The sequence below is a fragment of the Polyodon spathula genome, chromosome 2 (genome assembly GCF_017654505.1).
Source record: "Polyodon spathula isolate WHYD16114869_AA chromosome 2, ASM1765450v1, whole genome shotgun sequence".
Taxonomy (NCBI): domain Eukaryota; kingdom Metazoa; phylum Chordata; class Actinopteri; order Acipenseriformes; family Polyodontidae; genus Polyodon; species Polyodon spathula.
In genome coordinates this window covers 44,353,810-44,369,372 of record NC_054535.1, presented here as the reverse complement: position 1 = coordinate 44,369,372, position 15,563 = coordinate 44,353,810, and the positions used below count along the sequence as shown (strand labels likewise).

Sequence of the window (15,563 nt, the reverse complement as noted above, 5' to 3'; positions counted from 1 at the left end):
ATTGCAGGTTCGAGTAGGTTTTAATCCAATTAAGTAAGACAGCTTCGTTGGTAATTGGAAATCTATCCTGTTAAACCTGAAAAAGTCTTATTGTCACCCAGTCTCTACACTTCATTAACATGAGCCTTTCCTGCATTAGCAGTGAAAACATCTGATAATATAGTGAAGAATATCATACATCATTTTGCTTGGAGCAGCTGCATTGTATAAGCAGGGATGTACTTTTAACTTGGTCTGCCATAAAATTGCTTTGGCTGTCTTTACATACAGATTTGCAATCATAAAGCCCTGGACCTGATTTTCATATACAACCAAAATGCAGAAGCCCACAACAGACTTTTCCAATAAGTACGATGTCTGTAAAAGACGGCTTTATGGCCTTTGTGCTTGGCATCAGCTCTGTCGATATCATGTAGCAGTGTGGATTGGCAAAGACAAGGGATTCAGTTGCTTCAGTGTATGATTATATGCGTTTAAGATATAATTAATGGCTACAAATATGTATCCATAGCAAATAGCTTTAGTTACAGTATGTGTTTTGTTGTCACAGGTTAAAACATTTTAAAAGTATGTCCTATGGCATTATTATATCATCTAGTATTACTTTTTGTAAGCACACTAAAGCTTTTGTTTTTGATGACCAGAGTTGAACAAAAAGTACCGTAACGCTTTATATTCTTGTGATCCGCAGAATGTGTCCAGTTAATAAACAAGAACTTGAGGAAGGTGGCTTGGTTCACCAAATATGTTAGTGTTGTCTTATTATTTGAAAAAAGATAACACTGTTATTTGACTTTTTGAATGGCTTTGTTCCAGTTTGCAATTCCATACTACTGGAAAGGAAAAATTCACCCAAAACTAGAATTAACAGACAAAATATGTATGTATTTTTTTAAAGATATTCTTGAGTAGTTTATTATTAACCATGGGATGATTCGTTGAGTAAAGCTCTTTAAATTTAGGCCTCTTAATGAGCTCCCAACCCAGTTCCAAGTGGAGAGGTGCCCACTTTTATTGCCACAGTTAGCTCTAATTGCAGGATCTGTGCTCCATTTGAAACAGATCTAGCAGTTGAGATTGTAAAACTAGTACAGCTGAGAGACTACTGTAAGATGGTGAAATGTATTTTTTAAGATGCTAAGAAAAAACTGTTGGCAAGTAAGTTCCATTTCTAGACATGGCTTGCTTACAGTTTTAAATAACAGAACATTTTCTTTTTTTTAATTTTATGATTAAGGACTACGCACAGTCGGCACAACAACATATAGTGATGTAAGAAGTTAATTCTCTCTCTTTCTCTGTCTTTCAGAAAACGAACCTTCACTCTTTGAACTGAAATCCAGCAATAGTGCTCCTCTAGTTGGAGGGTTTATATACAGGGGCTGCCAGTCAAGGAGACTGTATGGAAGCTATGTCTTCGGGGATAGGAATGGGTAAGTTAAAAAAAATTAAAAATAAGGTAGTACAAAAAATGATTTTGCTTGTAAGTATCCATGGTTAAATATCCTATCATATGTGTCTGTATGATTCTCTATTGCTGTTTAGATCCTTATTTGTCATTCTTACTAACTATTCCAGCCAAAGTTGCTTAAACATATATTCCTCTAGGGCTAGGTTGATGGTGGGGAATAGTAAGTTGTGCGGCATAGTAATTAAACGTGGCAAATAAGTATCAAAGCAGAAACAATAAATTGAAATGCATAAAAAAAACAGATCCATTGTAGGATATTATTATTAATTCATGGGACGGGAAACAGAGCTGCGAGAGGAAGGGAGTGTTTTGCAACTTAGGGTTCGAGGCTCGGCCCTATCGGCCTCCGGGCCCCTGAAAACACAGTCCTCTGACTTCTCGGAGAGTCGTTATAGCCATTGCCTCGTGACTGGGTCCAAGTTAGCAACCAGGTTCGACCCTCAGAGGAAGGAACGGCTCGTACTAAGCCTTGACATAAGGAAGAAAAGAGGATCTGAAAGAACACAAATAATTGTTAGTTCTGGGACTCGAGCACTAAGAGTATGCAAGCCACAACCCAGGAGGATAAAAGAGGAAGTAAGACAGAGTGTTCTTTCTTGAGGCAAGATATAGCATATGAGCTGTGAAAGAATAGTGTGGCAGGTGGTCCCCTCTGACCACACGAAGAACCTGTGGAGTTATGGGAACTCTAGGTCGGGGAAGTGAGACTCACCATATGCCCAGAGGGTACTGACACAGAGGCACGCGGCATATGTAAAAAGTGAGGAGGAAGAGGGAGGAGGAGGAAAAAAGCTAATGCAAGAGAAAGAGCTGAGCTGTGACTGGGTTTAAATAGGGAGTGAATGATGATAGACAGGTGAAATTAGGAAATAGCGAAGCCATGGTTCACACCCCTTGAATTTGACAAAAGTTAACATGAAAATGTAAATGGTCTAAAATATCCCTTTAACCACTGTTTCTTCCAAGGAGAATCCTTTTTTAGCGACAGCCACTATAAAAGCCTGCCGTTTTAAAAGCCTGCTATGGTAAATTGCACAATATAAAGTTTACCATGATTGCACTATGCTATATCATTATGTTTTACTATGCTTTACCATATATCACTTTGGTTTGCCATGGTGGGCTGTGTTTAATTATGGTTCTAGGGGGAAGAAGGTTCAATTGAGTGTACAAAATATACCATAAATCTTTCTAATTTGGGGAATTATAGTAATTTTTCTAAATCATATATAGTTTGTTTTTTTTTTCAAATGGGATAAGAGTAATGAAAACAATCATTTTTATTTTTTCAAACACAATTAAAATTAATATTCCCATTACTGTCCATTTGATACCTGTTATTCAGGGCATTTAAACAATGCTGGTTTGTCAAGGCCCTTTGGTAAACTGTGCCTGATTGGTCTATTGTAGCGACAAGCAATAAGTCAGTTTAACAATCAGCATGCAGTACTTTCATTGATGAAACCAATGTTTTTTTTTTTTAATTTACACAGACATTTTGGAACCCTTCAAAAAACAGCAACGGGCAAACATTGGCAGGAGAGGGCTCTGTGTTTTGGCAGCCGCAGTTCATGTCAGAGCTCTCTTACTGGTCACATCCTGGGGTTTGGAGAAGATGAACTTGGTAAACATCTTTGCTTAACAGTTAGCTGGGTAAACAATATTGAAATTGTGCAAACTGCATACTTAACTTAAATGTTTAATTGTATTGGATTTTTATATCTATATTTAAAAAAAAGTCATCCTGGGCAGTAATGTTATGATTTTATTGTGGTGAAATAAACTGAATAAGGTTTTCCAAATAATGCATGTTATATTCCATGAAACACCTTTCCACAATGTAGCATGTTCAGCCGTAACTAACCAGTGGGCAGTACCTGCAGTTATTTGTAGAGCTGGGATAGATTTATTATATTTATTGAAGACTCTACTTGCTGTCTTGTGAAAAATAAAAAACAATGGTACAGAAACAGAGGTAGAAGAAGAAAGCAATTGAACTCAGCTTCTTACAGTACACTGCATTTGTTTTTAAGCCAGTGCAAGCTGCTTCCAATGTGGTATTGTGCTTTCAGCTTCTCAAGCCTCCCTTCACCTCTCATCTTTTAAGATAGTAAAGAAGTTAAAATTATGGAAAATTGCCCAAAAGTTGATCATTTTTAAATTATTTGAACAAAACACCTGCGGCTATATCAGGTTCAAGTGACCCATATTCATTTTAGCTAGTTAAATGTTATTTAAAATATTTAAAAAAGGGAGGGGCCCAATTAAAATACATAATAGCATTAAACTGCATAAATCTTTTGGTAATGTATTTAATTCCAATTGTACTGTATAATTATATAATTACATGCCATATGCAGTTATGGAATAATGCAGCACAATGCTAAGAATATGCTGGCGTGTAAGGTGACAAAGTGAAACTGGCTTCTCAAATTGAAGGTGTTGCCCTTTAAAGATTGTATTGCATGCCATCCACCTATACTCAACCATCTTACAATACTGAAGCTTCTTCTCACCATTAGGGTTTTTCATATTTCATTTTGATGTCAAAACGACACGAGAATGGAAGCAGAGCGCACGTGCATTTCAGCTTGTATCAAGAGTTTAAAGCCCCTCTTTGAGCAACTTATAATTAGGCAATATTGCAATACCTGCTGTAACAGGCAGTGTCTGGCTAATAATTGACCATGGCAATGGATGAGCTGAGACAATCCCTAAAGCTTTAAACTAATATATAATAGAGCCAAGGCTTGTGTAAGGTTTTACAGGACTAAAGCTTCAGTGTTGAATAGTTTAAGCATGTTATTGCATTCATGTCTTTATTGAGGTAAGGCATCAGGAATTAAAAATGAGTCAATACATATGAGAAACAGGTCTGCACACCTTTTGATCTCATCTTTTTGAAAGAGTACAAAGAGTTAGTGTTCTTGAATTTAGTTACAGAGATAGATAAAACGGGGTATTGACCATGCTTGTCAGCCCTTGGCAGAGTCTTTAAACTTGATCAAATGGTGAACCTGAGCATCTGTATCTACTGAAGATAATTTACCCCTGGGCAGAGGAATGACACCGCAGCGTCACTGAACCAGCTGCAAAACAAGTTATTCTTTCAAACTGTGACTTTATTGACTAATTATGACCATGTAACACTTACTTTAAGTAACAGAACAAATGTATCAAGCCCTAACAAAATGTAGAATGTACCATGAATCCAAAGGCTTCCAAGCCTAACCAGATCTTTGTTTCAGTAATCAACCGAACATTTGGTCATAATTTGCCTATGTAACCTAATTTGTTTTACCCTGCGAGAGAGATAAACTGTGTTTACAGTTCTACATAATGTGCAAGTGCTCTACCGTCGCTACAATTATATTTCAATGATATTTTTTTCTTTAATGGTTACAGTAACAATTCTTGAAACACACACACACACACACACACACACCTACACATGCAATTTTTTGCAAATAAATAAATAAATTCTTGCTAAAGCATGCTGCTCCTTCTCTCCGTTTACAGGTGAGATGTACATTTTGACAAGCAGCAAAAGCATGACAGAGTCTCACAGAGGGAAACTCTACAAACTGATCGACCCAAAAAGGTACAGTTTTCTGAATACTACAAGTGGAAATTAAAGTGCGTTAGTTTGTTTTGCCTCATTATGATTAAGAATGAAACCCAGCCAGTTTAAAATAAATAAATAAATAATTAACAAAGCAACTAATATATACTTCACTGTAACATTAACAATAATTATGCTAAATTATTGTTTTGTTTTGCTAATTGTATAATGTTCAAATTTAAATATGCCTTTTAGAAAAAAAAATTGGAGGAAAGGGACATGACTTGAAACTCCTTTCTGGCCCAATGTCTTGCTTTGAATCAACTAATATTCTTTTTGATGTTTGCAGCAAGTAAATTGAACAGAACCTATAAAACATTGCGATCTGGTAAAAAGGTCAGCTGTTAAAATCTGCTTCATGGACCAGCCCTTTTAGGGTTAACCTGTTTTGGCAGATTTTTTGTCTAAATAAGAATAGAAAATTATCCCTTGCTAATTATTACTAGGTGATGACAGTGCCACCCAAGTCAAATGCAGTTAATTGGGGTGCAGATGTTTCTGCAGTTCTCAAGTGAAGGCCATTACATTTTATTTATGTTTTCTGGCATTGTAGGATTTTCCGAAGAACAATTCTTTCCACAATCTGTTGGGTTGTTTAGTCTGTTGTGTGTGAACCTGAGCTAATTTTACATATCAAACCCATTATTAGTATCTAATTACATGGGGCTGGCATGTTTGACCTTGGCTTTGTGTTCTTGTTGCCTGATCAAGTAGGGTGGTCTCGCAGTGATATACCTGAAGAGCAGGTCCCCCCCATTGTAGCACTGGTGTGTTTTGTGTGTGTCAGGGCGGCTTAGGATGGGTACAGGGTTACATGCACACATAATGAAAGATTTGATCATGACGACTTAACTAATTGGGTACAAGCAAAATATAAATGATCTAAACAATCCAAGAAGTAGATCTGCAGCAGCAGGCAGTTCAATAAACATCAGCTTGTATAAGATTGTTTTGTTTGTCAGTTTTATAAAACAGTACAGAAATAGTCCACCCAATATGAAAATAAACTCAAATGCATTGTTCAGCTTCTCGGATGTATACTGTGCAGGTAAATTATGTTTGATGCCCATCCCATGCCAGAATAGTTTGAAATGCCTTTAAGCGGTACTTGCTTCAGAACTATAACCTGCGCCATGCAGGGCCGACGAAATGGAAACATAGTATTTTGTTCTTTCATGCATTTGCCAGTGACGGCACTGCTATAATTAGAACAATGTTATGTTTGATTAAGCCACTGAATGCTCCATTGCAGGAGATTTCTTATCTCAATTGCCTAGCCACACGCAGCTGCCATTCCCATGAGTGATAATAATTACCAATTTTTTGTAAACATTTTTTTTATTCCAAACACAGTGGCCGAGTCAAACACAAAATGAAAAGCTCCAGGATAGGTAAATCAACTGTCTCCTTGTTAAATAAAGTGTGCATAATGTTATTGATACTGGATACTGGTAAATCAAGAATATTTTTTAAATAGGTGTCTAAAACAGAAATGAATTGCACATATCATCCCAGTGTGTCCCTGATTGGTCATAACCTTAACTACAGTAAATACTATAGGAAATGTAGTGTTTTTCGTATTATAGTATTTTATTATATGGAAATGTGTAATGGGAGAGTTCCTCACTAAATCATATGAAATCCTTTGCCTAATTCATCACAATAACCCACTTATTTTTAAAGTGTCACCAATATCTTTAAAGAAGATGAAAGCTCCTGGATGAGCCCAGCTGAGCTCTCTAACAGCAAAGGCTCCAGACTAACAACACCTAGTAACTCATTTTGGTCAACTTTAAACAGGATTAAACAATAAAAGGGGGTTTTAAGCACATACTTTTATTAAAGGGTTTATTAACTTTTAACTTTTATGAACTTATTTTTTTATTCCAGTGCAAAATAGTATGATATATATACAATTCTATGAATAAGTCTTTCTCTCTTTATTTGAAGACTTTGAAATGTTTGTTATATATTTTTGTTGAGCAGTCTATGCTTTTTAAATTAGATTTGAGTATTTTGAAACATGGACCATATTGAAAGTATTATTTTCACACTTTAAGTAATACTGGGCATATATATATATATATATATATATATATATATATATATATATATATATATATATATATATATATATATATATATATATATATATATATATATATATATATATATATATATATATATATATATATATATATATATATATATATATATATATATATATTATATATATATTATACCAGGTACAATATATTATAAGTTCTAGATGATCTGTGAATTTAATATTTTTGTTTCAAAGTATTCAGAAGTTAAATTTCTCTCTGAATCTTAATTTAAGTATCTTAACTTAGACTGTTCAAGGATAATCATAAACATGTTGTAAGTCTGTAAAGTAAAGAGATTGTGAAAATAATACTTTCAATATGGTCCATGTTTCAAAATACTCAAATCTAATTTAAAAAGCATAGACTGCTCAACAAAAATATATAACAAACATTTCAAAGTCTTCAAATAAAGAGAGAAAGACTTATTCATAGAATTGTATCTACATTTCCTTTAGTATTACAACAAATACCGCCCTTAAGTGCTTTATAGGCTGAAATCCCTTCTTTTTTTTTTTTTTTTACCCTTAACCTCAGCCAAGCTTATGTTCTTTGCAGAACATATTGGTGGAGTATCTCCCAGCTGGAACAATAGTTGATTATACCATACAACATGTAGGCCGCTGATTTCTTTCCCTCTCATTCATTTTTAGAAAAGGCTTGCATAGGGCAGTCTTAACCTAATAAGCCACCCCTCTTTTAATTTATCAGTCTGTGTTTTATGCAAGTGGCCTCCCGAAGTTGATAAATTCCCACAGTGCCTGTTGACCCAGCTGCTTTGTCAAGTGCTCATACAGCAGGTGTTGTTTTCATGACCACCCTGACAGTAACGAAAACTGTTTAGTATTTGTGTTGACCTCTGTGCTATTAACAGCGATACAGAGCACTCCAGGGACCAATCTTTAAACACAGTGCAGCCCATCAAGTCAGGACCCAGCAAGACACAAAATATACTAAGCATTTATCTGAAAAAAAAGATCAGTTTTGTGTGTGAAGCCAGGGTAGAGCATGGGAACGAGATCCCCTTGCAGGTCGTCACGCTGGCTGCAGTGAGCCAGGTCGAAGCCAAATTCAGGGGGTTCACAGTGAAGATGGGAGCGTCACTGGCACAGTGTATTGTCATCTTCTCCAAATGTGTAATTTCTCTGAAATGATCCAGGTTTTTGCAACAGTGAGAAACAGTTAAGTAAGAAAACCCTTGTCTGCTTTCTATAATTGATAATGGGAAGGAGCGTCCTGCCCTCCAACAGGTATCCTACTTAATCCCAACTCAACAGGTCTTGTCCTGCTTAATTTGTCTTGTAAGCTTGGTGGTGCAGGAGCTTCATTCAGTCATATTGTGATTTCGATTAAACATCATTCAAGCTGTTTCCCTGCGGTGATAAATTCCTGTGAACTGTGGAATAGTGTAACTGGGGGGGGGGGGGGGGGGGGCACTTCAAAATACCTTTTCATTGACAACAAAAGACATTTTCACATTCCCATACCCCATATAACAGGAATTTACCCTGGAGTGGAAACAGGGGGAGTGATACAATTAATGTTTTGTTGATAAGTAACACTTGCTTTTCAATGCGAGACCAATTTTTTGTGTGAAAAACAAATATAACAGTGAAATATAATATTATTTGGACAGTGTTGTTTACAAATATTTTTTTTAGTGGAATCACTTTGTTTTCATGCACTCTGCTGTTAACATCCAACCGCAGTACAACTTTCCCATGCATTTACCACCATAATATATACAGGTTGTAAACTTGTTAAGAGCACTTCACTTTCTATTTCCCATATTGCTGCTATTATCTAATTAGTGTGCTTGTTAAATATAAATTAACTATTGAAAGGTCTAAGCCCGCTGCCATATGTGGTTCATATTCTGAATTTCACAAAAACCTTTGGAAATGCTAATGAGCTCCAAACAGAGACAGTTCATTAAGCTAATAAAAATAAGATTGGTGTTTTGTTATTGCAAACACACGGAAGCATTGGTATAGTATAAAAAATATATGCTCTACGTGTGTATTAAATAAGTGATATTTTTTAAAGTACATTTTTTGGTAACTTTATATTTAATATTGTGTTTCAGCCTTATTGCTGAACATATTTTACGCTACAGCATCTTCGTACATAGGATTACAACAACATTTTCTTTTCAATTTACAACCATTTCAGAAATCATTCCTCAAGTAGTATTGGTAAAACACATGTGAAAATATGTTGAAAATGCTCTATTTTAAGCCTGCCTTTAGTAAAACCTTTGTTCCACAGCTTTATTACATGAGCATTACAGTGCTGTACTGAGGTGTTCGTTGGAACTGGTTTCCTGCTTATCTAAATATCAACTTCAAGTGCAAAGAAAATAATTTTTCTTGTTATGAATTTCTTACTGAATGAATTGGAAAATAAAACACAATTAAATTTTAACAGAAAAGCATGACATTTTTTTTTGTTTTGTGTGCGTTTACTTGGCTAAAGTTTTTAACAAGATAGGCTATTGAAACCATTGGTATTTTAGTTTGTATCACCCTTCTACAATAATGTTTTTTGTAGGTGTCTGTTCTCAGAATTATTTTGATCAATTATGACAAAATGAACATGCTAACTGTTTACAGTGATTGGTCTGAGCATGCTCAATCCCTTTAGCTAGGCGCCAGGATCTGCAGACTTTACTACATTGCTATGTGCATTACCTAATTTTTTGGCATTGCTTATTCTCTCTTTATAGACATCGTGTCCCTGAAGAGTGCAAGAGACAGGTTCAGTCTCCACAGCCCTTACTCACTGAGTGCTCCCGCCTCTGTAAGAATGGACACTGTACACCGACAGGACAATGCTGCTGCAGTCCAGGCTGGGAGGGGGATTTCTGCAGAGTGGGTTAGTATTCCCTTTCAAGCTTTCGCCAGGAAACTTTTCAAGTACCTCTAAGATATTTAGCATTGTATTAATTGTCTAATTACTTGGATGGGTTAATTGTCTAATTGGATGGATATTCAGATTACACCTTCTATTCATTACCATCGACAATGCAACCTCAAATTCGAACGTGGTTTGCCATATGAAGTAATTAGATTTTTTTTTAAAGAATAGCCTATGATTTCGTCCCCAAACCCCATGATACAAACCGTCTTTATACATACCGCCCCTGTCTTTCATTACCTAGGTACTGGGCCAAATTTAGTGATCTAAACACTATTTAGATGTGGCTCCATTTGGATCAATTGAATAGCTCCCACTGTGAACTACAAACTTTCAGATATAATGTTTTGGCTAGTTGCACATGCTTATTAAGAATCCCTATGCATGTAGATTAAACAGTACTAATATAGAGGCGATAATGTACTTAATGTACTTTGGGTGTACTTGTATCGTCTTTTTTCTTTTACCTTGAACTTGAATTTTTATAACGGTGGCTTGCTACAAGTATTTTTTTTTTAGTTTCAAACACTGAGACCTCTTCATACACAAGGGCCCTCTGAGCTATCTGACCACCCAGGCTGTCTTCAGAGATGCACTAATCAGCAGGGGGACTAGTGATAGAGTGGGGTACTGTCTTCCTGTCACACCAACTACATATGCTGCTGTCATAGCCCAGTGTTGTTTCTACAACTGAGAGGCCCCTAAAATGTGTATGTGTGTGTGACTGGGCCAGTTTGTCAGATTGCATGTGAGCATGTGACTGACATTGGGTGTCTCTGCATGTCTTTTATTTAAATCATTTAATTTGATGATTTTTTTTTTTTTTTATCCTATAAAGACTTAGAATGAAAGATAATAACACAATTTCCTTCATGTGTAAGCACTTTCTTTCCTTATGTTGCATTTGCACTGCGCTGCCCCAAACTGCCCCCACATTAGGCAAAATGGTGGTCTCCTCTGCTGCATGTTAAGGCCCTGTGAAAATCACAGACATTTTCTTTAAAATTCACAACAGTGAATTATTCACTGAACTATTTTATAAATTATGTGTACAGATTATTATAGTACAGAGAAACATCATCTGTAGAAAGAAGACAAGCATTGAATTGACAAGAAAACTGTCAGAAGGCACAGGTGTTGTTGTCCATCCATCAACAGTCCAAAGTACCTTTGACCATTGTTTCATAGTCCAATTTCTGTGTTCTTGTGCATATTTTACCCTTTTAGTCCCTTTCGTAACAGGTATTTTTACTGCAACACATCCTTTAAGTCCTGATTTCAAGAGTGGCCTTTGTACTGTTGATTTGTTGGACAATGACACCTGTGCCTTCTGCCAGTTCTGTTATCAATTCAGTGCTTGTCTTCTTTCTATTCCTTAAGGATATTATCTTCAAGTATTGCTCATCCTTGTTAGACAGGTTTTTGTGTCTTCCAGTCCTAGGTTTGTCAATTACAGATGACGTTTCTCTGTACTTGTTGATTATGCTTTGGATATCACACCTTGAAAATCAAGTGATGCGAGCTATTTCTCTCAATGTTTTTCCTTCTTTCTGCAAATCAAGGTTGTTGTAATAGTAGAAAACACTAGTGGAAGCTTTGAGTAAATTGTTGATGCTCGTAATGCATCAGAGTAGAAAAATTAAAACATGTCTAAGACTTTTGTCTAAGAATTATATATATAATTGATTTTACTAATTTTTTGCTCATTCTTTGCAGCTAAATGTGAACCAGTATGTCGCAACGGTGGGGTTTGCTTCAAACCCAACAAGTGCTTGTGTAAAAAAGGCTATTCGGGGACCCAGTGTGAACAAATGGACCGGAGCATCCGAAAGGAGAACGAAGAAGGCATCCTTGATCAGCTCGTAGACATGACGTCATACCTGCTGGACCTGACAAGCTACATTGTATAAAAACAAACCGCACATCCTGTTCTTCACATGCCAACTGCAAAAGGGACGTATATAGGTTTGTTCTCGTTCATTTCACAAAAACATCACCCTGATAATCGGGCGCCTTTTCAGTTGCACCATGGACTCTTCTGCTGTAGTTGTGCATTTCAATTTGCTCAGAACTGGTACCGAAGGTCAAAACAGATCTTTTGAAGATGCAAGAAGAGAACGTTGCTTTAGTGTGCATTCAAGACCATTGTAGTTCAGGGTTTTTATATTTTCATGTTTTTTAAGTCTCTTAGCCAGGATAACTCTTCAGGTACTTGTGTGATGTTTGAATGTTTTTGGTATGTGGGTAAAGTTTAATTACATGTTAAACTGTATCTTTAGTATCAAGCTTTTAAAAAGGTCTTTCTGATGGGACTGGCATAAAAAGATTCTTTCTGGAACGCAGATAACACTTCATGCTGCTGTGATGCCCCACTGTGGTCAAGAAAGAAACCGTTCTTTTAAAGTTTGACACTATGGAGGACATATTATTAGCTCTGTACACCTACTGAGATTATAAATGAAAAAAAAAAAACTAATATTGAAATCACAAAACTCATTATATATGGCCTCCAGTCCTCCATTTAATTTTGCACCATTTCCATAATCACAGTGCAGGAAGAAGGTTCCCAGAGGGTCTCCATGCATTCCCAAATCCTTTGAGCTCTGCCAGAAAGAGTATGAGCAGGTAGCGCATAAGCCCCGCCCCCAGAATCAAGTAATCTATCGAAGCAGGAGAGGTTACTTTATGAGCAGCTTCAGAAGGTACAAAAATATGACATAACTTTAAAAAGAGAAAAGCTATGAATGTCTAAATCGCATCATGTTACAAAGAGAGAATGGCTTGGAAGTCCTTGAAAGTGCTAGACTGCTGTCTCTAAGAAAGTAGACAAGTATTTAATCAGTAATCATTATGGTTTCATTCTTCTTTATGTAAATGCCCCACCACCACCACCACCCATAGGCCTTTTATTTCATTATTGCAGTAACCTTTTTTGGCAAAGTGCATTGTGATGTATATTTCATACAGGGCAGAGATAAAAAGAGAACTTAACATTATTCCGAAGTAAATTTATATTTGTTTTTACAGTCTAATTTTTTTTTTCTTTGGGGGAAAAAAAAAAAAAGATTACTAACTGTCTTACCATAAAGATGTAAATTCTGTCATTTATGTATTCAGTTATTTAGTATATTTTTAGTTTAAAAAAAACTTCTACGTGTATAATTAATTTGTTAAGTTAATATATTTTGTGTAAACACATGCTTAAAGACATCAAGCAGTGTTGCACTGTGGCCTCTGAGCTGCTGGAATGTATGAAGCATTGCCTGTTCTGTTTTTGCCGTGTACGTCTGCACCAGATAGGTATTATTTTATATTCCTTTTTAACCATCAGCCTGTTGCCTAGTGGGTTGCCTTTTTGTCAAAGTACATTCAAAGATGAAAAATAGTTAATGAGAATATCAGCTGTTTTGTTGTAGAAAGACATGCTGGATTTAGAAACATGTTTTCTTACAGTTTTATTGATTTGTATTATTGTTTGTTATCTTTTAGCTGATCCCAATTTTATAAAAAAAAACAAAAGGTATGCATCACTTCAATTGTTCATAAGTTGCATTGTTTAATTATGTCCCAAAAATGCCACTTCCTTGATAAATCACATTAAAACACCACTAGAATTTATAGCAACGTGAGAAAAAAAAAATGTTTAATGTAGTCATTTACAGGACAGAGATTTCTCAAGTAATGCATTAAAAATGTATATAAAGGCACTGAAGCTTAACCCAACTTATTTTAGCTTTACAGTAAAGTCTAATGACTCTCTCTTTATAATGTCACCACTTTCTATGACATAGGAAATATGGCTGTGTTGATTTATTAATCCTTTATCAGTGGATCTGGCAAGATATGCATCCAATTGATGTTGAACCTCAATATATACTTTATACTATTTTAATGCAGTGCACAACGCATACAGCTGGTTTTCACAAACCCAGTTAGCACTAATGTTGGACTACCTTCCCTGGGTCTGTACTTTGGGTGTCATTTGTCTATAATCTGACAAAATCCTTTTTTTTATGTAATGTAAAACATATAGCCTACTCCCCTAATTGTATTGTGATTATAATAATAGATTTGACATTTAGAAATCATGAAATAAAATATAAAAAATGCAATTTATCGGTATTTAATTCTAGTGGTGCCCATAAACATTTGATTGGCTGTGTATGTGTAACAGCTGTCTGAAGTCATTAACAGACCTGTGTCGGTCATAGATTATGTTAAAAGTAACAAATTGCATATTGTTAATTCAATTTCAACCCCTGCTTGTGTAATTTCAGCACTTAATGTGAATCTTTCTTGGAGGTAATTGAAAATTAATTGTGTGAATAGAGTACACTTTATTATTATTATTATTATTATTATTATTATTATTATTATTATTATTATTATTATTATTATTATTATTATTTAAGTAGTTAAAAAAGTTATTTAAAATCTTGTTTAAAAAAACATGTTTCATTCTTTTTATGTAAAGAATTTGATAAAGGTGTATTGTAAATAATGCTAGGATAATAAAGCATCTGGGTTGGATCTCACAAATATAAATATGTTTATTAAAGTTTATAGCATGTAATAAGATTTAGTCTTTTCTTGTGTATTAAAATAAAATATACTCGAAATCAAAGGTCTTTTATCTAGGGAGATAGTGTTACATTTAGGTTTTCAAACTGAATTGGACATAAACTATTGTAACACATTGTTCTTTTGGTGGGTTGACTTGTCATTTACAATTATAATTATTGTAAAGCTTTATATAAGAATTGAAAATGGATTCTGTGAGTGGTTTTATTTTTTAGAAGATGTTATATTAGTACTGTATTGCTCAAAAAAATTAAGAAATGGGCAAGAATTCACCTGAATTTGGTTGCCGATAATTCACATTCCAGAATACAGTAGTGCCAAATTTTGTATGAGTTACAAAAGAATATGTAGTAGCACAGCTGATGCAGCAGTCAAAGCGAAGACACGGCAGGAAAAAAAAATCTCTCATTCGCACCCTGCCACCCTGTAGTTCTCAACCAAAAAAAAATGTAGATCTAAATTGCCTCCAGTCGCCAGAAAACATTCCCCGGGTTGAAGGCCAAAGTTTACATGTAACATTCTTAAATATGTAAATATTTTTTCTATCATTATTTTGCGAGGGGCGCGGCATACTTTAACATCAGTTACTGTGTAATTTCTTAGTCCATTTTACATCAGTACCATATAATTATTTTTTCATGTCAGTGTAGCCGCAGTTTGAAACCTTTAAAAGCCCCACTGGTTTTCACTTTTCCAGTGGCAGCCCTGGATGATAGTATTATTACATCCAGAATATCAATCTATTTTCCCAGTTGCAGCCGTTATGAAGACCACCCACTCACTTTATTTCCCTTGACTTATAAATTGTAATGCAATACTAAGTTATCTGTGCAATGTTTAGAGCCAATCAAAATTGCATAAAGTGGAA

At 35.2% G+C, this 15,563-nt stretch overlaps 1 protein-coding gene across 1 annotated transcript in view; it reads left to right on the top strand.

The window, feature by feature from the left end:
* LOC121296995 (hedgehog-interacting protein-like) overlaps window positions 1–14,442 on the top strand; it is a 34,641-nt gene extending 20,199 nt beyond the window's left edge. The window contains exons 9-13 of the mRNA XM_041222988.1: window positions 1,310–1,433; window positions 2,965–3,095; window positions 4,991–5,072; window positions 9,924–10,072; window positions 11,831–14,442. Of these exons, the coding sequence (XP_041078922.1) occupies window positions 1,310–1,433; window positions 2,965–3,095; window positions 4,991–5,072; window positions 9,924–10,072; window positions 11,831–12,024 (680 nt within the window). The 3' untranslated portion in view covers window positions 12,025–14,442. The remainder of the gene's footprint in view (window positions 1–1,309; window positions 1,434–2,964; window positions 3,096–4,990; window positions 5,073–9,923; window positions 10,073–11,830) is intronic.
* The last annotated feature ends 1,121 nt before the right edge of the window (window positions 14,443–15,563 follow it).